At 43.8% G+C, this 23323-nt stretch overlaps 1 protein-coding gene across 1 annotated transcript in view; it reads right to left on the bottom strand.

Annotated features, from left to right (window-relative positions):
• Positions 1-23323, bottom strand: part of GABRA2 (gamma-aminobutyric acid type A receptor subunit alpha2) — a 205197-nt gene that overhangs the window by 19155 nt on the left and 162719 nt on the right. The window contains exon 8 of the mRNA XM_075567017.1: positions 22784-22936. Within this exon, the coding sequence (XP_075423132.1) occupies positions 22784-22936 (153 nt within the window). The remainder of the gene's footprint in view (positions 1-22783; positions 22937-23323) is intronic.

Below are 23323 nucleotides of genomic sequence, written 5' to 3'. Positions count from 1 at the left end.
ACTTATTAGAGGGTCTGGACCCCTCTGACGTCCAACGGCTGACGAGGCTGGAACCACACCTGAAGGGCCATTTAGCCCAAGTGCCGGTCGCCTATAGGACTGGCAATATTTTGTTAAGGTCTATGGTAGACCTCATTACTACTTTTCTTCATCTGCTGACCCTGTCCCAGCAGATCTTTGCTCTACCCTCCTCTATTCCCGCCCACACCCTTCCTCCCCGGCCCAATACACCTGTTCTGAACAAACAAGGTGCCCACCCTCCATGTTTGCTGAAACATACACTAGACGCGGGTCTACTGGATCACGACCTCCCCAGTGGGAAAGGAGAGGTCTTATGGTTCTATCTAAAAAAGAGTCTGAATGGCTACCCCAACCATGATTAAGCTAACCTCCCTCAATGTAAAAGGCCTCCAAAATAACAGGAAAAGGAGATTGGCCCTCCAAGATATGAAAAGGTCAGGGGGGGGACATCATATTCCTACAGGAGACCCGCTTCACATCCCAAGACCCCCCAAATTTATTTAAAAAAGTGTTCCCAATGTGCTTTTTTGCATCATTCAGTAGTAAGAAAAGGGGTGTGGCTATCCTAATCAGACAAGGCACCCCATTCAATCATGTCAAAATAACAGCGGACCCAGAGGGTAGATTCCTGGTGGTATATGGCTCTCTAGCGGGCTCAGCAATTGCTCTGGTTAATGTGTACGTCCCGAACGAGAATCAAACGGATTTCTTACAAACTGTCCTCGAGGGTGTCGACCCGGGATATCTGTCATCGATGATAGTGGGAGGAGACCTAAACATGGTCTTAAACCCCACCGAGGACAGATCGACCACAATGGGTCCTCCTCGTACAACCCACTCCCAGATCATAGGGAAAAGGTTCAGAGGAATTCTGAGCGACTTCTCACTGGTGGACGTGTGGAGATCCCAGCATCAGGGCCAGAGAGACTATACTTTTTACTCAGCGCCTCACAAGACTTACTCTCGAATAGACCACTTCTTGGCCACAAAAAATGTGCTGGCGGCAACTATTAGTTCAGATATTGGACCAATCACCTGGTCTGACCATGCCCCGATCACCCTGTCCCTATCAACCCCCTTTGAAAAAACAACAAATTATTCTTGGAGGTTAAATGACTCATTACTCAACCATCCTGAGATAGAAAGAGAGATCAGATCCTCAATTAGGGACTATTTCTTTTTTAACTCAGGATCCGTTTCCTCCCCAGCAATCCTATGGGAAGCCCATAAAGCAACCATTAGAGGGAAATTCATTTCCATCGCGTCCCACAGGAAAAAAGTCCACCAAAAGCTAATCAAGGAGCTCACAGATAACATCAAAATGATAGAGCAAACCCATAAAGCTAACCCCTCAAAAAAAATATATAAAACATTGCTAACAGCCAGAACAAAACTTAGACAAATCCAGCTGGAGGATGTGGAAAAGGCCCTCAAATGGACCAACCAAAAATACTATGACAAGGGTAACAAGGCTGATAGACTCTTGGCCAGTAAACTGAGAGGGGTACAAAAAAGATCCCAAATTACGGCGATCAAGAGTAGGTCTGGTGAGATACAATATAGTGACAGCAAAATAGCAGCAGAATTTACAAAATTCTATACTGAACTTTATAACGTAAGATCTAAAAAATGGCCGCCCGGAACCGATAGCAACTGAACTAATAGTGCAATATTTAGACAAATGTCAACTCCCCACATTAACGGAGGAGGAGAACACAGTCCTCAATGCTGAGATTTCAAAAGAGGAACTGGAAGGCCCTGACGGTTTCACCAATGTCTATTACAAGAGATTCTTGCCCACACTATCCACGCATCTCTTAAAAACATTCAACCATTTTATGGAAGGGAACCAAATCCCCCCATCAATGTTCCTGGCTAACCTGGCTATCATACATAAGGAAGGCAGAGACCCGACGCAATGTGGAAGCTACCGCCCAATCTCCCTTCTCAACAGTGATCTCAAATTATATAGTAAAATACTTGCAAATAGATTAAACCCCATCTTACCGAGATTAATAAATATTGACCAAGTAGGATTTGTCGCGGGCAGGCAAGCCTCAGACAACACTCGGAAGATAATTGACATTATTGAGCATGTCCACCTCACAGGGACCAAAGCATTACTGTTGAGCCTAGACGCAGAGAAGGCGTTCGATAGAATAGATTGGCTATTCCTGGACCACGCTATGCGCAAATTTGGCTTCAAAGACGCATATCTAGAAGGGGTCCGTAGACTATACCAAAACCCATCAGCAATGGTAAAACTGCCAGGGGGCAGTAACCAGAGATTCGAGATCACAAATGGAATTCGGCAGAGATGCCCCCTGTCCCCTCTCCTCTTTGCACTAACCATAGAACCCCTGGCATCAGCAATAAGAGCCAATAGCGACATCAAAGGAATAGAAATTGGGTACAGGCAGCACAAAATATCACTATTCGCAGATGATGTCATCTTAACCCTTACCCAACCCCAAACCTCCTTACCCAATCTCCAAAAAGAAGTTCAGGATTTTGGAAGAATATCGGGGTATAAAATTAATAATGACAAATCGGAAGCCCTGAATCTAAGCCTGCCAGAGCCAGAGGTGAAACTCCTCAAACTAAACTTTAATTACCGTTGGAGCTTCTCGTGTATCAAATATCTGGGAGTCAAGATAGCGAGGACCTACCAAACCCTATACCAGCAGAATTACCCGGCCCTGTTTCGGAAAATCAAAACAAGATCTAGATAAATGGGGAGGATACCAGATATCATGGATCGGGAGAATGATCTCGGTTAAAATGAATATACTCCCCAGATTACTATATTACTTCCAGACTCTCCCGGTCCACATCCCTGGCTCAGAATTAAAGAACATTCAAAAACTAATCTTCCACTTTATTTGGCAGGGTAAAAAACCCAGAGTTACCAGAACAGTTCTTTTGGCCTCAAGGGGGAGAGGAGGACTCGGCATCCCAGACATCACAAGATACTACCAAGCCGCCCAATTGCGGCAGGTAGCAGTCTGGAACGCTAACCAAAACCAATACTGCTGGGTAGATATAAAAATGTATTATGCCGGGACGCCTTCACTACCGGCTTGCCTTTGGTCCCTGAGCAGGGAAGACATGCGGAATAGTAAATTCAAATTAGGCCCGATGAGACACACTTGGGAGACATGGGCGAAATGCAAACTCAAATTCAAGCTCATAGTACCTAATTCTCAACTAGCACCAATCCACGAAAATCCAAAATTCCCACCAGGCTGTGAGCCCAGGCAATTCGATCAATTTAAAACAAAAAATATCAGAGTGGTTGCTGACCTCCTGAGTCTTGCGCAGTTCCTGAGTTATCAAAGCATACAAACCAAATATGAAATAGTAGGGCTGAATGTGTTCAAGTACCTACAAATCCAGCACTTTATACAAACATTATCCCCAACGTTGGAATTTCCCCCTCTCACTGGTTTTGAGCGGCTCTGCAGAGAACCAGGTCACCAGAAAGGTCTCATAACGCAAATTTGCGCAGAGTTAGAGAGGGCAATAGAAGCCCCCACCCACGAATATATGTTGCACTGGGCAGCAGAACTGAACATAGATATAGACCGAGAGGATTGGGAAAGTATTTGGGAAACAGCCTCAGGAACTTCTATATGTACCACAATCAAAGAAAACATATACAAAATACTGTTTCGCTGGTATCTTACCCCAGCTAGAATAAATCAAATCTACCCCCTGGCGTCCGATCTATGCTGGAGAGGTTGCGGTCAAAAGGAGGACATGGCCCATATTTGGTGGACATGTCTGGAAATTCGGAAATACTGGGAAACTATACAAAAATTAATTGAAGAGGTCACAGACCTCACAATCCCCATTGATCCACTGACCTACCTGCTGGCCAAGCCCTTAGAAACATTGCACAGACCAACAGGTAAATTAATCTCCTTCATTCTCACAGCGGCTAGGTGTGCGGTGGCGGCAGCCTGGAAGAAGGTGTCTCCCCCTTCTAAGCAAACAGTAAAAAATAGGCTGCAAGAGGTGATGGAAATGGAGAAACTGTCAGCCTTTTTGAAAAGATCCACTGTCTCCTTGAATAACACATGGGACCCATGGCTGACCCAAATGGCACCCCAATGTTGTCACACTATATAAGACAAGAAAAGAAACTAGATAGTCTAGAGACCCTAGCAATAGAGTCTGAGGAGAAAGGAAGCAACGGGCCCCCCCCCTCACCTCCCTCCCCATCCTCCTCCCCCTCTCCCCCCTTTTCTGTTTCAACACTCGCGCTCCCCGCGCAGCCCCTGGAGGCCAGGGGAGCGTTGAGACTTTTTCTGTCTTTCCCCCGATGAACACTGATAAAAAGGAGGAAAATCTGTATTAGGCCACAATAATGTATGTGACTGGAATGCTGTGAAATGTATAAATGCCTAATAAAAAACTTTGAAACAAAAAAAGAAAAAGAAGAGGCACGTGTTTAGTCAGAAGGGATGGAGGCATCGTATCAGAATTAGAAGGAATGTAATACAAATTGCAAAAGGGGAATCAAATAAGCAAAAATGGATAATGAAAAAAGGATTGCAATAGAAAGTAAGATCAACCCTAAAAAGTTCTTTAAGTACCTTAATAACAAAAAATGGAAAAACAAAATATAGGACCCTTTTAGTGTGAGATGGTCAGGCAGATTATTGGAGATAAGGAAAAAGCAGACGTATTAAACAAATTCTTTGCCTCTGTGTTTACCAGGGAAGAATCAATTTCAATTGTAGTGTCGTAGGAGTAAGCCACAACCTCCATATTAATGAACAATTGGATAACTGAGGAAGATCATAGGCAGCTTGAAAAAAAATAAGTAAATAAGGCACCAGTGTAAGGATTCTGCTTGATCCGTGCAGGGTTTTCACTATGGTCCAGGTTTTCTCTCTCTCCTGCCCTTTCTGCTCTCTGTGGCCATTTTGGGTACTGGCAGCCTGCTTTATAAGGCTGCAATTACCATAGGGAGTCGCCAAGCAAAGTTCTGTGTGTTTGCAGCTCCTGTCGATCTTTGCAGTTATGCCTTATCCTCTTGCCTGTTTTGAATTCCTGTTGCTGACCCCAGACCGTGAACCCAATCTCAATGCCTTCCGCCTGCCCTGACCTTCGCTTGCCTCCTTGAGTTTGCACCTCTGCCGCCAGCCCTGCCCTCTGCCTGTCCCCTGGACTTTGCTTCTCTGCCGCCAGCCCTGACCCCTGCTTCGTTACTGACTACAGATACTCTTACAGGACTCTGTCCCTGGGTTGTGTTCAGTTTATTTGCATTCTACCTCAGCCCTGTGGGTCTGCCTCCTGATTTGAGACGAGCACCGTCTCATTTTGCTCGGCAAAACATGGACCCTGCTGAGGTATCGTGAGCCATATTTCTCCAAGGGGAACTGCTTGGTGATCACGAGACACGGCTCGCACAGCAAAACCAACAGATGGAACTAATTTTCAGCAAACATCAGGACATTATCTTCCGGCTGGATACATTTCAGCTTGGTTCCACCCCTGCACCGCCATTTCTGGCAGTTTCTCTGGCACCAGTTCCGTCATCCCCATGCCCAGAGAACCATAGATCCCGATGCCTCTACGTTATGGAGGGGACCCTATGACTTGTAGAGGATTTTTTAACCAATGGTCGATTCAGTTCAAACTCCAGCCCTCCATGTTTTGCACTCATTGATCCAGGGTAGCCTACATCATTTCTCTACTGACAGAAGAGGCTCTGGCCTGGGCATCCCCCCCTCTGGGAAAAGGAATCCCCACTGATTAATGATCCCTCTGCCTTTCTCCAAACATTCAAAAAGATCTTTGATTGTCCCGGTCATGTCTCTTCTGCTTTTGCTTCACTCCTTCGTATCCGGCAGGAACCCGTACTGTGGGCCAGTATGCCATCGAATTTCGAACCCTTGCCGCAGACACCGGCTGAAACAATGAAGCTTTGCTGGCAGCATTTTGGCTGGGGCTTTCTGAGTGGTTAAAGGATGAGCTAACTTGCCGCGACACCCCCAAGGATCTGGAGGAATTCATTTCTCTCTGCATCAGAATGGATCTCCAAATGCGAGAACGACAGACCGAGCGAGACCGGTTCTCAAGAACCCCTAAAATCCATCTTGCCCCCCACTTTAAGACTCCTCTTTCTACACCTCCCACTGAGGAGGAACCAAATGCAATTGGATGATACCAAATTACCTGAGCTTGAGGGAACCAGGAGACGTGTCAGGGGGCTGTGTCTGTATTGTGGACTCAAAGGTCACCTTGCCTGAAATTGTCCTAAATCGGGAAATGCTAGTGCCCAGTGAAGATTGAGGAATACTCTCTGGGCATTTCTGCTATTCTTCCTCCATCAAAAGTTTCAAGGCTGCTCCTTCTGGTTTCACTCACCTGGGGACCTGCCTCAATTTTCACTCATGCTTTCGTGGATTTAGGAGCCACAGGGAATTTCATTGACTACGCATTTGTGGAACATCACTCCCTTCCTCTCCATACTAGGGAGATTCCGTTAACAGTAGTGGCTATTGATGGAAGACCTCTGATACCTGGGACCATTTCTCTCGAGACATATCCTTTGCTGGTTACAGTTGGGGCACTTCACAAAGAGTCAATATCTTTCTACATCAATCGCTCTCTCTCGACCCCAGTGGTCCTAGGATTTCCATGGCTGCGGCACCACAGCCCCAAGATCGATTGGGTGACCAATCAAGTGACAGCCTGGGGAAAACTTTGCCATGGATCTTGTCTTCCGGTGTCTCGCACCATCTACGAGGTTCTGCTAACTACGGAGACTTCCTCATCATGCCTTCCAGTTTGTTACCAGGAGTTTGCCGACATTATCACGGGAGACCAGTTTTATCAACAACTTTTAATACCGGGATCATTGATTGTGCAAAACAAGAAGGTAAAATAAATGGTAAATTATTTCAGGAAAAGTCATACACACAATGTAACACAATTTACAGAGTTAACATACTTACTGGGAATGGCGCTAATGAATAAAACTATAATTTAAACAAAATTTACAAAAATGACCTCTGTAGGAGCCCCTTCCAATGACCGGAAGGTGCTCACAAAGTCCTGGAACTGATTTCGGCATGCAATGCCAGCCGCGACCGCTACGTTCTCAAAAACGGGACTTAGAAAATGTTCTCACTCAAAATCTTTAAAGCCGGCTCGCGTCTGTTCAGCACAGAGTATTTTGAATTGTCCGCTGATGGTTTGGCACTTGGAATCTGCGCTCCTCATTGGCTGCAAGGTTTCTTATGGTTTCAGGGTCCCATTCACAAACCTCTACAGCCTATCAGAGCGTGGGAATTTTCCTGCCAGCCAATCACCGATTTGCCGTGTATTATAAAGCCGGGTGGGTACCTTTTCTCATGCTGTAAAGGGGCATGCACCAACCTGGCACCTCTACCTCTTTGCATACTGAGCCCACCAGCTGGCCAGGCTCCACGGAGTCTGGGATCTGGCAAATGGTGGCCAGATACCCCTGTGTTAGCCAGGATGCGGGTTCTCAAGCAGAACTGCAGTACCCCTCCTGTTCTAACACCATGGCATCTCTGAGGCTTTCAAGTCAGGACTCCGCACAGACCCATAGGCACCAAGCTGGGTAGCCATCTGGTCTCTTGAAATCCATGACTTGGAAATCCCACAGTTCATTCACAGGTTATCAGTACATATATCTGTTAAATATAACTCTTTAATAAAATATACTGTGTCCTGTCTTCAGTGTAATAACAATACAGTATATAAGTCTCTACCTGGTACCTGGGCATGTATCTGGGCACCTCTCCTTATACTAGGGACCCCTCTTTATACTAGGGACCCAGTGTATGATTGCAGGTATACATGAACCCCTTCATGCCCGTTACCTTGTCTGGAAGATGCTGCAGCAGGAATCCTGTCGGTTAGTCGCAATAGCATTTTCAGAGTCATAGTTTGCACGGAGCAATGTGCTTGGCTGCATCCGAGAATCTCACTCGATTCCCGGATCCAACTCCTGGGGTATCCCATAAGTCTGGAACCCAGATACATAGACACATTCTGTAAAGACTTTCTCTGGCAAACCTACCCTCAAACTTACAGCGTAGAAATCTCCCAGTCCCAGCACCCCAGGAAAGGCAAAACACGAATACATCTTTAATGTCGCATAATTTGCACACAGTCACAGTAATGTATTCAGGACATCTGGGTCCAAGAGCTGACACTCTAGGACCTCAACACACGGATCAGGGGTAACCAAGTGTGCTGAACCTTTATTAGTGAGCCTGGTTAACCCCTTCACCGTCACAGACATATTCGACAAAAAACAGGAAGAGGAGTTACCGTCACACCGACCCTATGACAGTGCAGTTGATCTACTCCCAGGGGCCATCCCTCCTCGAGGCCGCACCTATCCCCTTTTGTAACAAGAAACCACGGCTATGTGGGAATACATTTATTCGTAAATCAAGTTCTCCCGCTGGTGCAGGTTTCTTCCTTGTGTCCAAAAAAGATGGTTCTCTCAGGCCATGTATCGACTAGAAGCTTAAATAAAATCACTGTAAAGAACCAATATCCACTACCCCTCATTCCTGAACTGTTCGACCGTTTACGCAAGGCTACAATCTTCACCAAACTGGATCTTCGAGGAACCTACATTTTGATCCAGATTAGAGAGGGTGATGAGTGGAAAACAGCCTTTAATACCCATGACGGCCATTAGGAATATTTAGTTATGCCTTTAGGCTTAGCGAACGCACTGGCTGAATTTCAAAATTTTATCAACGAGATTTTCGGGATCTACTAGACCAATTTCTTGTGGTATATCTGGACGATATCCTTATCTTTTCCAGTTCTTTAACCGAACATAGGGCATAGGTTAGAGTGGATCTCCAAAGACTACGGGACCACTCTCTCCACACCAAGATCGAGAAGTGTCAATTCGAACAGAAGAAGATTTCTTTCCTTGGGTAAGTCATCTCTTCCCTTGGGATAGAGATGGATTGTCGAAAGTATCGGCAGTGCTGGACTGGCCCTTACCGTTAGGCCTCAAATCGATACAACTATTTCTTGGGTTCGCCAACTACTACCGACGATTCAGAAGAATTTTTCTAAGGTGGTTGCACCCATTACAGCTCTCACTATTAAAGGGGTGAATCCTAAGATATGGCCCGCAGAGGCTCTTTTAGCTTTCGAGAAGCTCAAGTCCACCTTTTCTTTTGCGCCTGGGCTGATCCATCCAGATTCTACGAAACCCTTTGTGCTCAAAGTGGACGCATCCGATCTGGCAGCCAGAGCCGTTCTTTCTCAAAGGAAGGATTTTCATGGGAAACTGTGTCTCATGACACCCCTGTGCCTTCTTTTCTAAAAAGTTTTCTACCGCGGAAAGGAACTTCTAACTAAGAAAATGGCTCTAGAAGAATGGAGACATTTGCTTGAAGGGACAACTTCTCCGATTTCAATCCTTACTGACCAGAAGAACCTTGAATATATTGAAGGTACAAGAAGACTCGGGAAGCGGCAGGCGAAGTGGACTCTCTTCTTCACTCAGTTTAACTTTGTTATCTCTTATCTCGAAGAGAGCGATGTGATGCATCCAAATTGGTTATCTCTTATCTCCCAGGATCCAAAAACACCAAAGCAGATGCTCCATCTCGTCAATTCTCTCTTTACGGCTCAGAGGAGCTAGAGCAGGGACCCATCAATCCTCCTGCACAGATCATCTCTGCCGTATCGTCATCACTTCTGCAACAGATTTTGCAGGCTCAGGCAGAGGATCCTAGATCTATGTCCACTCGTTTTTCTAAATTATTTGTTCCTCCCCAATTCCGAAGTGAGGTGTTCTAATGGGGTCATAACTCCAAGACTGTTGGTCACCCGAGGGTTAGGAAGACTTATGATTTCCTCGAACAATTTTTTTGGTGGTCAGTGCTCCGAAAAGATGTACAGGAGTTTGTGGCAGCCAGATGAAAGTGCAAAGGACATTACCATGTGGATTGCTCCAACCCTTACCCATTCCCACCCACCCATGGACACACCTCTCCATGGATTATATTGTGGAGCTGCCTCTCTCCATGGGTATTACTACCATAGTGGTAGTGTCGACAGATTAACTCGTCAAGCCCATTTTGTTCCTCTCCGGAAGCTACCCACAGCATCTGAACTATCGGAGATATCTATTAAAGAGATATTCCACCTCCATGGAGTCCCGACGGATATAGTCTCGGATCGCGGATCCCAATCGTCTCTAGATTTTAGAAGGCCTTCTGCCAAAGAATGGGTATTTCCTTACATTTCTCTTCTTCCTACCACCGCTAGTTTAATGGTCTCACAGAAAGGACCAACCAGTCCTTAGAACAATTCCTCCGCTGTTTCTTTCTGAGCTACAGGATGACTGGGTTGATCTGCTCCAGTGGGCCGTGTTTTCCTGTAATTCCATGAAGCACAATTCAATACTCAAACCACCGTTCTTCTGTGCCTACGGGTTCCATCCTGCTGCCCTTCCTCTTTCCAGTCCCCTTTCCGGAGTTCCTGCAGTGGAAGACAAAATCTAAAAACTCCAGTTACTCTAGAAGAACATCCAGGTCAATCTGATCAAAGCCGCTCTCCAGCAAAAAAACACTGGCCGATAAACGTCGATGAACATCTCCTCCATTTCAAGTGGGAGATCAGGTCTGGCTGGCTTAAAAAAATATCTGCTTGAAACAACCTTCCTCCAAACTCGGGTTCATTGGACCTTAAAAAATCTTGAAACAACATGTCAAACCGGTGGCTTTCAAACTGGAACTTCCGAATACCTTAAGAATACCTCCAGTGTTCAATGTCTCTCTCCTCAAGCCGATCGTCCAGAACACCTTCTCTCCTCCTACCTTCCTCCCTCCTAAACTGTTCATGGTGGATGGCCAGGAGGAATTTGAAGTAAGCAAAATATTGGATTCTCGTATATCCCGTGGCAGGCTACAGTACTTGGTCCATTGGAAGGGTTATGGACCTGAGGAAAATACATGGATCAGGTATAGGGATGTCCATGCCTCCAAGCTCATCCGGGCATTTCATCAGAAATATCCTGATCTTAGATTGCCTGGAGGTCTCTTCTCATGAGGCGGATAGTGTAAGGATTCTGCTTGATCCGTGCCGGGTTTTCACTACGGTCCAGGTTTTCTCTCTCGTCTGCCCTTTCTGCTCTCTGTGGCCATTTTGGGTACTGGCAGCCTGCTTTATAAGGCTGCAGTTAACATAGGGAGTCGCCGAGCAAAATTCTGTGTGTTTGCAGCTCCTGTAGGTCTTTGCAGTTACGCCTTATCCTCTTGCCTGTTTTGAATTCCTGTTGCTGACCCAGGCCGTGACCCCGACCTCGCTGCCTTCCGCCTGCCCTGACCTCCGCTTGCCTCCTCGACTTTGCACCTCTGCCACCAGCAATGACCTCTGCCTGTCCCATGGACTTTGCTACTCTGCCGCCAGCCCTGACCCCTGCTTCCTTACTGACTATGGATACTCTTACAGGACACTGTCCCTGGGTTGTGGTTGGTATTTTTACATCCTTACCTCAGCCCTGTGGGTCCGCCACCTGATTTGAGACGAGCACCATCAAAACCAGGCCCCTGTGGCATACATCTAAGAGTTCTCAAGGAATTAAGTTCAGTAATTGCCAAACCATTACATTTAATATTCAAGGACCCCATTTCCACAGGCTCAGTACCACAAGATTGGCATAAAGCAGATGTTGTGCCTATATTTAAAAAGGGAGCTAGATCACAACTGGGGAATTACAGACCTGTAAGCCTGACTTCAATAGTGGGGAAACGACTTGAAGGTTTAATACGGGATAATATTCAGGAATACCGAATGGAAAACAAAATTATTAGTAATAGTCAGCATGGATTTATGAAGGATAGATCATGCCAAACTAACCTTATTTGTTTCTTTAAGAAGGTAAGTAGGAATTTAGACCAGAATAATGCAATTGATGTGGTCTACTTACATTTTGCAAAAGCTTTTGATAAGGTTCCACAGAAGAGGTTGGTGTACAAAATAAAGCAAATTGGACTCAGTAAAAATATATGCACCTGGATTGAAAACTGGTTGAAGGACAGACAACAGAGAGTTGTCATAAATGGAACTTTTTCAGGTTGGTTAAGGTCATAAGGGGAGTACCTCAGGGATCAGTACTAAATTGTGTAAGGTAGTAGAATCAGAGCAGGATGTAATTTCGCTCCAGAAGGACTTGGAGAGACTGGAAACTTGGGCAGGTAAATGGCAGATGAGGTTTAATACAGATAAATGTGAGGTTATGCATTTGGGAAGCAAGAATAAACAGGAGTCTCACAAATTAAATGGGGATAAATTGGGGAAATCCTTGATGGAGAAGGATTTAGGAGTGCTTGGAGACAGCAGGCTTAGCAATAGTGCCCAAGGTCATGCAGTAGCTGCAAAGGCAAACAAGATCTTATCTTGCATTAAACAGGCAATTGATGGAAGGGAAGTAAATATAATTATGCCCCTTTACAAATATGGAGTACAAATTTGGGCACAACTCCTTAGAAAAGACATCATGGAACTAGAGAGAGTGCAGAGAAGAACCACCAAATAAATAGAGTGCAGAGAAGAGGCACCAATAGATGTACAATCTAACTTATGAGGAGAGCCTAGCTAAATTAGATGTATTTACATTAGAAAAGAAACATCTAAGAGAGGATATGATAACTATACACAAGTATATTTGATGACAGTACAGGGAGCTTTCAAAAGAACTATTCATCCAAAGGGCAGTACAAAGGACTCAGGGGCATCCCTTAAGGTTGGAGGAAAGGAGATTTCACCAGCAACAAAGGAAAGAGTTCTTTACAGTAAGGGCAGTTAAAATGTGGAATTCATTACCCATGGAGACTGTGATGGCAGATACAATAGATTTGTTCAAAAAAAGGTTGGACATCTTTTTAGAAAGGAAAGGTATACAGGGATATACCAAATAAGTAAACATGGGAAGAATGTTGATCCAAGGAATAATCCGATTGCAAATTCTTGGAGTCAGGAAGGAATTTATTTTTCCCCTTATGAGATATCATTGGATGATATAACACTGGGGTTTTTTGTTTGCCTTTCTCTGGATCAATAAGGACGTATAGATATAGGATTAAGTATCTGTTGCTAAATTTAGCATAGGTTGAACTTGAACGGGGTCCCCAGGTGTCTGGGGGTCCCCGTGTCATCCCCACGGGTGTCTTGGGGCCCTCTGGTGGTTCCCACGGGTGTCTGGCAGCCCCGGTTCCTCCCCGCTGGTGTCCGTAAGTCCTCATGTGGTCCCTGTGGGTGTCCCTGGGTTCTCGGGTGCTCCCCGTGCATCCCCGCTGGTCTGCGGTACCGTTCCTGTATTTAAAAATAATAAACATGGCCTATATTTCAATAAATTTACCCCGTCCCCCCCACCAAACACATACAGTACAGTAATGGGCAAAACAACTTTTATCCAGATATGGATAATAGATTATTTGCCCATTATTAAACACAAGATTAGCCATGCAGCATAAATAAAGTAAATAAAAACAGTTCTACTTACCCCTGGGAACATGAAGGTCGTCCTCAGCATACTGCAGGTCCATGTCCTCACAATTCAAAACAATTTAATCTAAACAATAAAAATACATAGAAAATATAACAGTCAAAAGAAAAAATGCATTTGCCAAAATATGCAATGGCTATTACTGTATTCATCTGTATCCTAAACAGGTACAGATTAATACATTAGCAGTCAATGGGCAATGAAAAACATATATAAAAAAAAAAGAAAAATCCAATGAAAAAACCTGTAAAAATAAAAGTACATACATTCAATATTGATCTTACTGTACCTTTAGAAGCGTTGGCTCTCCGAATCCCGCGGAATCAGCAAACTCTTGACTGGTGATGTCATGAAAGACAATCCAACGCCATCCACGGTGAAGATCAGGAACAGGTAAAAAAAAAATGTTCTTTCTTCCATCTTGTATCACCTTCTTCTCTCTTCATCTGTGACTATTTCTTTATTTTCTTTATCTTCTGTCTTCATCTGTCAATCCAAAAAACCCATGTTAGATCCATGATGTTGACACGTCGGCTTCTTGAGCTCAAATGAGGCATCACGGCCTTAAATATGGCCTGTGACCTCAAATTTAATTGGAAACTGGTTCTCACAATTCTGATTGGCTGTGAGAAACATGTGCCTTTTTATTTTAGGATGTGACGTCATGTAAAGGAAGTGAAGCCAGCCAATCAGAATGGTTGTGCTTCATTTCCCTTTAACATGATGTCACTAAATCCACAATGGCCGCCCTCACATGGTCTACTACAACCAATCAGATTGGGACTATAGTTCTCACAATCTGATTGGCTGAATTACCACGTGAGGGCAGACATTTTGGATTTAGTGATGTCATGACACCCGTGGGAATCACCAAATTGCCCCCATACACTTGTGGGGACGTCCTGGATACCACCCATGGACCCCGTTGAGGCCCATGGACAGCTGCGGAGGTCACGGAGCCTAGCAGGGACCACCAGAGGGCCCCCAGACACCGTGGGGACCACCCGGGGACCACCGCCGGCCCGTGATATTAATCCTGTGTCTACAAAAATAAATATTGGTTTTACAGTATGTGGGGCCATGGGGTGGGTTGTGTATTGGTGCTTACTACATATTTTAATTTAAATGTTATGACTAGTGTATGTGAGCAGGGGATCTCCAGAGAAGAACCGCATTGGTTTTAGGTCCGGGGACCCCCTGCTTCCCTAGATACAGGCCCCATTATGGGGTGCCGGTATCTCCTATGCATGGAAATGTCCCGATCACGTGACGCAAGACATTTCCATGCATTTAAGATACCGGTACCACAAACGGGGCCTGTATCTCGGGACATAAGGGGGTCCCTGAACTTGAAATCAATGTGGTTCAGCCCCGGAGACCCCCTGCTATATTACTGTAATGTTTAAAATTAAATAAAACCCCCGTTATTGCCTGTGAGAGGCGGCGCAGTTAGAGTGACTGATTCAATCTATCTCTTATTGCGCGTCTATTACAGACAGGCAGACCCAGGTAGGACTCACACAGCAGGGACCCCTGCTGTGTTAATCCGATGTACCATTATGTCTGCCCTGAAAAAACTAGTTAATATATCTCAACCTACACGCGGCATAACACAACATTTACCCAGGTATATGTTAGAATAATGGCCGCTGCATCTGTATGTAACTATGTGCATAGTATTAGCCATGGTGCTACTCATATGCTTTTTTAAGCAAGTGTGTCTTAAGGTGGGTCGTAAAGGTGGATAGAGAGGGTGCTAATCGGGTATTGAGGGGAAGGGCATTCCAGAGGTGTGGGGCAGCAAGTGAGAAAAGTTTAAGGCGGGAGAGGGCTTCAGATACAAAGGGATAGAAGGCATCCTTGAGCAGAACGCAAGAGTAGGGATGGTGTATAGCGAGAAATTAGGGCTGAGATGTAAGGAGGGGCAGAAGAGTGTAAAGCTTTAAAAATGATGAGGAGAATTGAGTGCTAGATGCGGGATTTGATAGGAAGCTAGGGAGTGATTTCAACAGGGGAGATGCTGAGACAGATTTAGGAAAGAGTAGAGTGATTCTGGCAGCAGCGTTTAGGATAGATTTTAGGGGAGACAGGTGAGAGGCAGGAAGGCCAGACAGCAGGTGCTTACAGTAATCGAGATGGGAGAGAATGAGGGCCTGAGTCAGAGTTTTAGCAGTTGAGCAACAGAGGAAAGGGCGTATCTTTGTAATATTGTGGAGAAAAAAGTGACAGGTTTTAAATACGTTTTGTATGTGAGAAGAGAATGTGAGAGAGGAGTCGAGTGTGACTCCTAGGCAGTGTGCTTGGGCTAATGAATGAATGATAGTACTTCCAACAGTAATGTGGAAGGAGGTAGTAAGGCCAAGTTTGGGAGGAAGTATGAGGAGCTCTGGTTTTGTCATGTTGAGTTTAAGTCAACGGAGGGTCATCCAGGATGATATTGCAGAGAGACATTCAGAAACTTTGGTCTATACAGCAGGTGTAAGGTCAGGGGTTGAAAAGTAAATTTGTGTGTCGTCAGCATAGAGGTGATATTTAAACCCAAGAGATTTGATTAGGTCACTTAGAGAATGTGTGTACAGAGAAAAGAGAAGAGGTCCCAGGACAGAGCCCTGGGGAACCTCCACAGAGAGATTGATAGAGGAGGAGGTAATAGCAGAAGAGACACTGAAAGTACAATGGGAGAGGAAAGAGGAGATCCAGGATAAAGCTTTTTTACGAATACCAAGAGTATGGAGAATATGAAGGAGAAGAGGATGGTCCATGATGTCAGTAACAACGATCTGGACTATGTCATGCCACACTGGTATCTCTGACCTAAGAGGGTAGATTGAGGAATGATGTAAAAAATATCCTCGTAAAAAATATTTTACGTATAGAAATGCTGTTGTGGGGACAAAAACAGGAGTGCAATTTATTTATTTATTAAATTATTTCCCACGAAGTAATAGATTGAGAGTTACCTCTCATTTTCAAGTATGTCCTGGGCATAGAAAATAATACATGGTTACAAATACATAGTTACATAAGTGAACAGGGTATACATTATATACAAGACATTGCATGCACAGTTAAAGATAATATAAATTATAGGCGTACGCAAAAGTTACAAATCAGATTAAAATGTGAGACAGCTTTGGTTTTGAAAGAACTTAGACTGGTGGTGGCTGTGAGAGTTTCCAGTAGATTGTTTCTTTTTTGGGGTGCACAGTAAGAGAAGGAGAAGTGGCCGGATACTTTCCTGAACCTTGGGCCATGAACAGTCTTTTGGAGTCAGATCTCAGATGATAAATGCTGCATGTGGTAGGGGTGAGGAGCTTGTTCAGATAGGTGGGTAGCTTGCCCAGAAAGTATTTGAAGGCAAGACAGGAAAGATGAACTTTGCACCGAGACTCAAGTGGATCAATCTAGTTCTTTGAGCATTTTGCAGTGATGTGTGTTGTAGTTGCATTGGAGAACAAAATGGCATATTGAATGGTAGAGGGTATCAAGTTTGCTAAGGTGGGTTTGGGGTGCAGAGCCATATACTATGTTCCCGTAGTTGACAATTGGCATTAGCATCTGCTGTGCAATACGCTTACTGACCAGCAGACTTAGGGAGGATTTGTTCCTGTAAAGTACACCTGGTTTGGCATAGGTTTTGGATGTCAGAGTATCAATGTGCACACCAAATGTTAAATGGGAGTCAAACCATATATGCCCAAGTATTTAAAACTTGTAAAAGGAGTTAGGGTGGTATTAGCGTTGGTTCTGACCTGGAGATCAGTCATTGGAAGATTTAAAAATGTAGCCTTGGTTCCAAATACCATTGTTACAGTCTTGTCAGTGTTTAAAAACAGTTTGTTTTTGGAAATCCAATTTTCAAGTCTCAAAAAGTCAGATTGAAGTATGTGTTCAAGGTCCGGGAGGTAAGGGCTGTGTGCAAATAAGATTGTGTCATCTGCACACATGTGAATTGAAGCTCTCTTACAAGCTGTAGGAAGATCATTGATGAACACTGAGAAGAGTAGGGACCCCAGAACAGAGCCTTGCGGGACACCACAAGTGATATCCAAGGGGTTGGAGTTAGAGCCTGAGATAGACACATGTTGGGATCTACCTGATAGGTGAGAATGAAATCAGTTTAAAGCATGCTTCCCTATTCCAGAGCACAGGAGTTAATAAGCAAGATAACATGATCAAAAGTATCAAAAGCCTTTGCAAAATCTAGGACGATTGCACCAGTGAGTTGTCCCAGTTCCATTCCGCACTGGATCTCATTGCAAACTTTTAGCAGGGTAGTTACCGTGGAGTGTTTGGGGCGAAAGCCAGATTGGAATTGGCTAGGGAAATTTGTCTTGGTAAAGTAATTGCTTAATTGGGAGTGAACACATTTTCCATGACTTTGGATAGTATTGGGAGAAGAGAGATTGGCCTATAGTTTGAGACAGTGATTGTGTCCCCACTTTTGGAGATTGGGACAACTCTGGCAGTTTTCCAGTTCTTAGGGATATGGCCTTGTAACAGGGACTTATCTGTGTTAAAGCAACGTGCCTCTAATCTAGCAGTGTGCTGGTTAATTGCTCCACCTGCCTAATCACAGCTCTATCAGAAAAAGCCTGCTCTGAGACACAGGAAGAGGATTCCTGAGTCTCACAATTGGGGCTGAACCAAGGAAGGACAGATGTCTTGAGCTGCAAAGAGACTGCAGGCTGACAGCAAGACAAAGGGGACCAGACCTGTATACCTGGACAGACATTGCCTTAGCACACAAGGGTGCTGACCCAGGAGAGCAGAGCGGCCTTCCCCTACAACTGCAAGAAACAGATAAGACTTTCTTATGGGACTGTTGTATATCTGTATAAAAGTATAGCAAATGGAAATATTACTGTATGCTCATTTGCATGTCTTACACAGGTCTGCAACCCCGCCTTTCACCATTATCACCCACCACACAGCACTTCCACTGCAGCAAGGGATTCAGGGAAATGACATGCAAATGAGCACACAGTGCCACCTTTTGTCTCAAGCTCACATTACATGAACAACCCTTAAGCCAATGCATGCTGCTTTAAACACAGATTTTAGTGAATACGTGAAGGTGAATAACAAAGGCGCGAACAACTATAAGTGAAATCAAGCAGTGAATGTATAAAGCTATATAATAATGCACATAAAAAATAATAAAATCCAATAGGGACAAAGGCTTTTTGGACCTGAAGGTGATCCGTACCCAACCATCCCTACAGCTGTGATGAGCTCCACCAACAGCCCACGAGTAGGGGGAGATAGAAAACTGAAGGGTGGTGAGCGGTGCGGTGACCCATCGATTCCCTTATTAAGTGATATATGCCTGTATTTTACTTGCACATTGTAAGTGCGCATTTTATATTTTTTACATAAAGATTTAGTTTATCAGTCTGATCTGCACTATGTAGTTTTTCCATTTCTCCCAACATCGCATCTCACCATCGGTTGTGCCATTGATGGGAGTCCCTGTCAACACACATCCACTACACCCAATGGGTAGCAGCCCTTCTTGCAAGTACCTTTAATTCATCTACATCCTGTGAGTAGGCTGGGCATAAGAGCCAAGAATATACAGAGTGCCTTATCTCAGATTTACATAAATCTGCACTTATATTGTGTGTTTTGTTTGTCTTTTTTCCCTTACATGCTCCCCCTGGATTGTTTGAGAAATTAAACACAGCTTTTAAACATAGCTTTTATTACTTCTTTTACCCACCATAACCTTAATAATGTATAAATGTATATATATTTGGGGCTGGTAATTAGCTTAGCTAACCACCCAGTTAGAGAGGGCTGGACTACATGTGTAGATATTCTCCAAAGTGGAGTAGGTTTTTCTTTTTGCTGTGTTAAAGGGACAGGCGCAATAAAGCCTAATTTTTGTTTCACTTTAAACGGTCTCCATTGCGTACCTCTGCCCACATCTCTTACAGGCCTGCAGACAGAATAGAGTTGACTATGGAAGCAATTGGTTTGGCAATGGCTTGGGCACCAAGTCTTAGGAACTTAGATTGCAGTAAGTCAGGTTCACATTGGCTGCTTAGTTTTAATTTGAGGATCGCTTGTGTAATCTCTGTGACGGTGAGGGGGTAACCAGCTCACTAATAAAGGTTAAGCCCGTTTTGTTACCTCTGATCCATGTTTCAGGGTTTGGGAGTGTCAGATCTTGAGCCCAGTGTTTCTATATGCACTGTGAATAATTATGAAACAGTAAAGAATGTATGTGTTTATACCTTTCCAGGAGTGCCAGCAAGCAGAGATTGCTAGGCTATGAGTTTCGAAGGGGGTTTTATGTAAAAGTCTTGTCAGAATGTGTCTAGCTAGTCGGGGTCTACAGTTGCTGGATACCCCAAAAGTGTACCTTGGAATCAGGTCGGATTCCCAGATTCAAATAGACACTTTGCTCTGGCAAAATCTCCCCTTTAAAACGCTTGCGCTACTCACTGCTAGGATTCCCTGCTTTAGCACAGACCAGGGAAGTAGGGTAGAGATAGAACCCAAATGTAGCACTTAGGTTCACGCTCTGTATGATGAGTGAATGATTTAAAACATAACTTTATTAGTGTACCAATGAATTAAAATAATGGATATTAAGAACAGACGACCTGAAGGTATTCTGACCTTCAATACTTGAACCGTATAGGTTCAGGGTCTATGATAGCTATGTGTACCTTGATAATCAGGTTACACACTAAACAACATTCCTTGTAAGGATCTGATGTAAAGCAATTCTTACAGGGTGGCTCTAGGGTAGCTGTTGGGGTGCAATTCACTAGTGGCAGAGTATAATGAACCGAAAGTGATGTATAATCGTGGTGGATAAACTGTGATTATATGAAATCTGAACAGTTCCAATATACACTGAGTCTTAGTAGATTGTTTCTGAGGTAAGTAGGATATTGAGTCAGGTTGACCTAAGGTAACCTCCTTCTGTGTGCGGTGGTAGGGAGGATATGACCTCTAATAACCTTATGACACTAATGAAAGAGCTATTTGCACAGTGTGCATAGTGACACAGAATATACTCCTTCTCCCATATATCAGAAACTAACTAGACTGCGTGGTAAGTTCACACAATTATAAATAGTAGTACTGGTTCATACAGTATAAAACACCCAATAGTTGCAGCCTAAATAATACTCTCAGCTCACTCCTACTGTGATTAGGATAGTGTAGTGTGTATTACATTGTGTCACTTTGCCCATGTAAACCTGAGGGTTAACGCTGACAGATACCCAGATGTAGAGGTCTGTATATACTGGGTCGTGTTGTCATACCCCTTGTGATAGTACTGCTCAGGGGGATCGTGACACACTAGTATTCACATGTAGGTGGGCTGAGTGGATCAGACTGTGTATAGGAAGTGAAGTATCCCCTTATAGCTGCTGTCAGGAGATCCCTGAGTAACAGCAGTGAACGGTGGAACTAAACTAGATACTTTAGCCACATAAGAGCAACAGTTGCCTGTATCAAATTGTAACGAGGCTCACAGTGTCCTTCGGGGCACTCTGAAAGCCTGTATTGATCGTGCAGGCAGGGAACCGCATCAACTCGCGGTTAGAGACTATGGATGCGGAGGGAATCAGACCCCTGCGTGTAAGACCAAGCCGCCGTACTATCACAAGGGGTATGACTACAGAGGCTTATCATGCCCATATTATGGTGGGTGCTTAGGCCTCCCGGGTTTGTATCGGGGCAGGGTGGGCTAACCCCTTAATGACTATAGCGGTTAGTAACCGCTAAGGTGATTAAGGGGTTAGGGGCCATTAGAATGTCTTTATTATGTATATACTGTATGCTTTCTTTCAACGGAGGAGAGAGGGACCTGCTGTTGTGGTAAGTATAACTGTATTTATTTACTTTATTTAGGTATGCTAATGCAGTGTTTAATAATGGGCAAATAATCTATTATCCATATCTGGATAATAGTTATTTTGCACATTATTGTACTGTATGTGTTAGGGGGGTGTATTCAGTTAGAAATAATGTTTAGTGTTTTTGTAGGCACAACAGTGGTACCGCAGGCCCGCGGATACCCCGGGATGGCCACGGGGTTAGCCGGGGACACCCGCGCGACCCCCGGCCTCCCTCAGGGACCCCCACGGGGTCAGCCGGGGACACCCGCCGGCCTGTTGTATGGGTGTTGCGCATGCAAAACTCTAAAGCAAGAAATTTTTCAAAGTCCAGCTTTTTTTGCATCTACCTTGAGCTGATGTGTTCTGTTGAACGCAACTTTCGCGTACGCTAAGGTTACGTAGCTTAGTGCATCCCGCTTAAGGGCAGAATTTAACGCAAACAGGGTAACGAACGAGCAAAGTTGGACTTGAAAAAATTTCCTGAAAAAAGTCAGTTTTAGAGCGCAAAGTGCCTGTTTGCGTGGCTTAGTGCATCGTGTTCAGCGCAACATCACGTTCTAAGAGCACTTTGCGCTCTAAAAATGACTTAACGGAGCTTAGTGCATGATCCCCGGAGTATTCCAGGATTTAAGGAAATCGAATTTGGATGCTGCCCCAATATGGGGGTCCTTCTATGAATACTACGCAGCATAAATTGATTTCCAAGATGACTGCAAAAGGAAGGAATGAACCATTTATTTCAAATGCCTGGACACTAAGCTGTTTTAACCCCACTACAGTGAACTGTAGGGTTCTACAGAAAAGCGTGTTTGGTTTATATACCTGATGTGTACCACAATAGGATACTTCAAGGGTACCATATGATTGGCAAAACTAAGTTTGTACAGCATAACTGAGTGTCTGTTATTGTGTTCTTGAGCACCACACAGTGTTTTGGATATTACTGCTACGGATAAACTGTCACATTTTTTCTGAAGTAAAGTTAGAGCCATTCACTACCCTCTAAGTGAAGTAGTGTGCATTATAAAGAATGTCCCATATTTGTTTTTTGCACAGTTATAATTTTAAGCCTATACTGTCTACAACACAAATGTGTTACTTAACATTAAAACATGATTAAACGTTTACAAGAAAGATTTTTAGATCAAATATGCAAGTCTATGTATCATGAGTACTGAACATTGTATAATAAGCATTTAGCAAAGTCAGTCATTTCCACAAGTACAATACTGTACATTAAAAAATGTAACTTAATTACAGCGATAGTTTAGAAAAACAATAATTTGTTTACATAGTATTTGCTCTTACTGAATCAAGAAAATAATGCTTTGAAGCATACAAAGATGTGTGCATTGCTAATTTTACATACCAAATACTGTCCTTGCAGGCACGGATTCCCTGTTCAGCCAAAATGACACCTGAGACAAGATGACTGTCATGATGCACGGGAGATATGTCTGAATCACAAAATAACCAATTTTTCGCTTCAAGTGAAAATGTGCTGTCATAACAGTGTATTCTCCTGCCAGATAAAAAAATGACATTACTATTTTGCATATGGTACATTACTGTATGTCTGATCTGTAATTAATAAATACCTGTGTTACTGACCATTGTTTTTGAATGCTTTTATGAAGTAGTCATATTAGTGCTATCTTTGAATCTTAGTCAACTCTACAATATGGTGAGAAATTAGGTAATGCACAGATACTGTAGCGATGTACCAGCTTTCATTTAAGTGAATGACGCATTGAAGTTGATTGCATTGCATTGAAGCAATTTCACACTGCTCACCATATATAATATGAGTGTTGCAGTATTTATATTAAAGTTATTTATATGTGAAAATTATATTAAGCATTAAGTACATTTTATTGTGCATATATATTACAGCAACATATTTCACTAG

This window comes from Ascaphus truei, chromosome 1 (assembly GCF_040206685.1).
Source record: "Ascaphus truei isolate aAscTru1 chromosome 1, aAscTru1.hap1, whole genome shotgun sequence".
NCBI classification, from domain to species: domain Eukaryota; kingdom Metazoa; phylum Chordata; class Amphibia; order Anura; family Ascaphidae; genus Ascaphus; species Ascaphus truei.
This window is presented reverse-complemented; position numbering and strand designations above follow the sequence as displayed.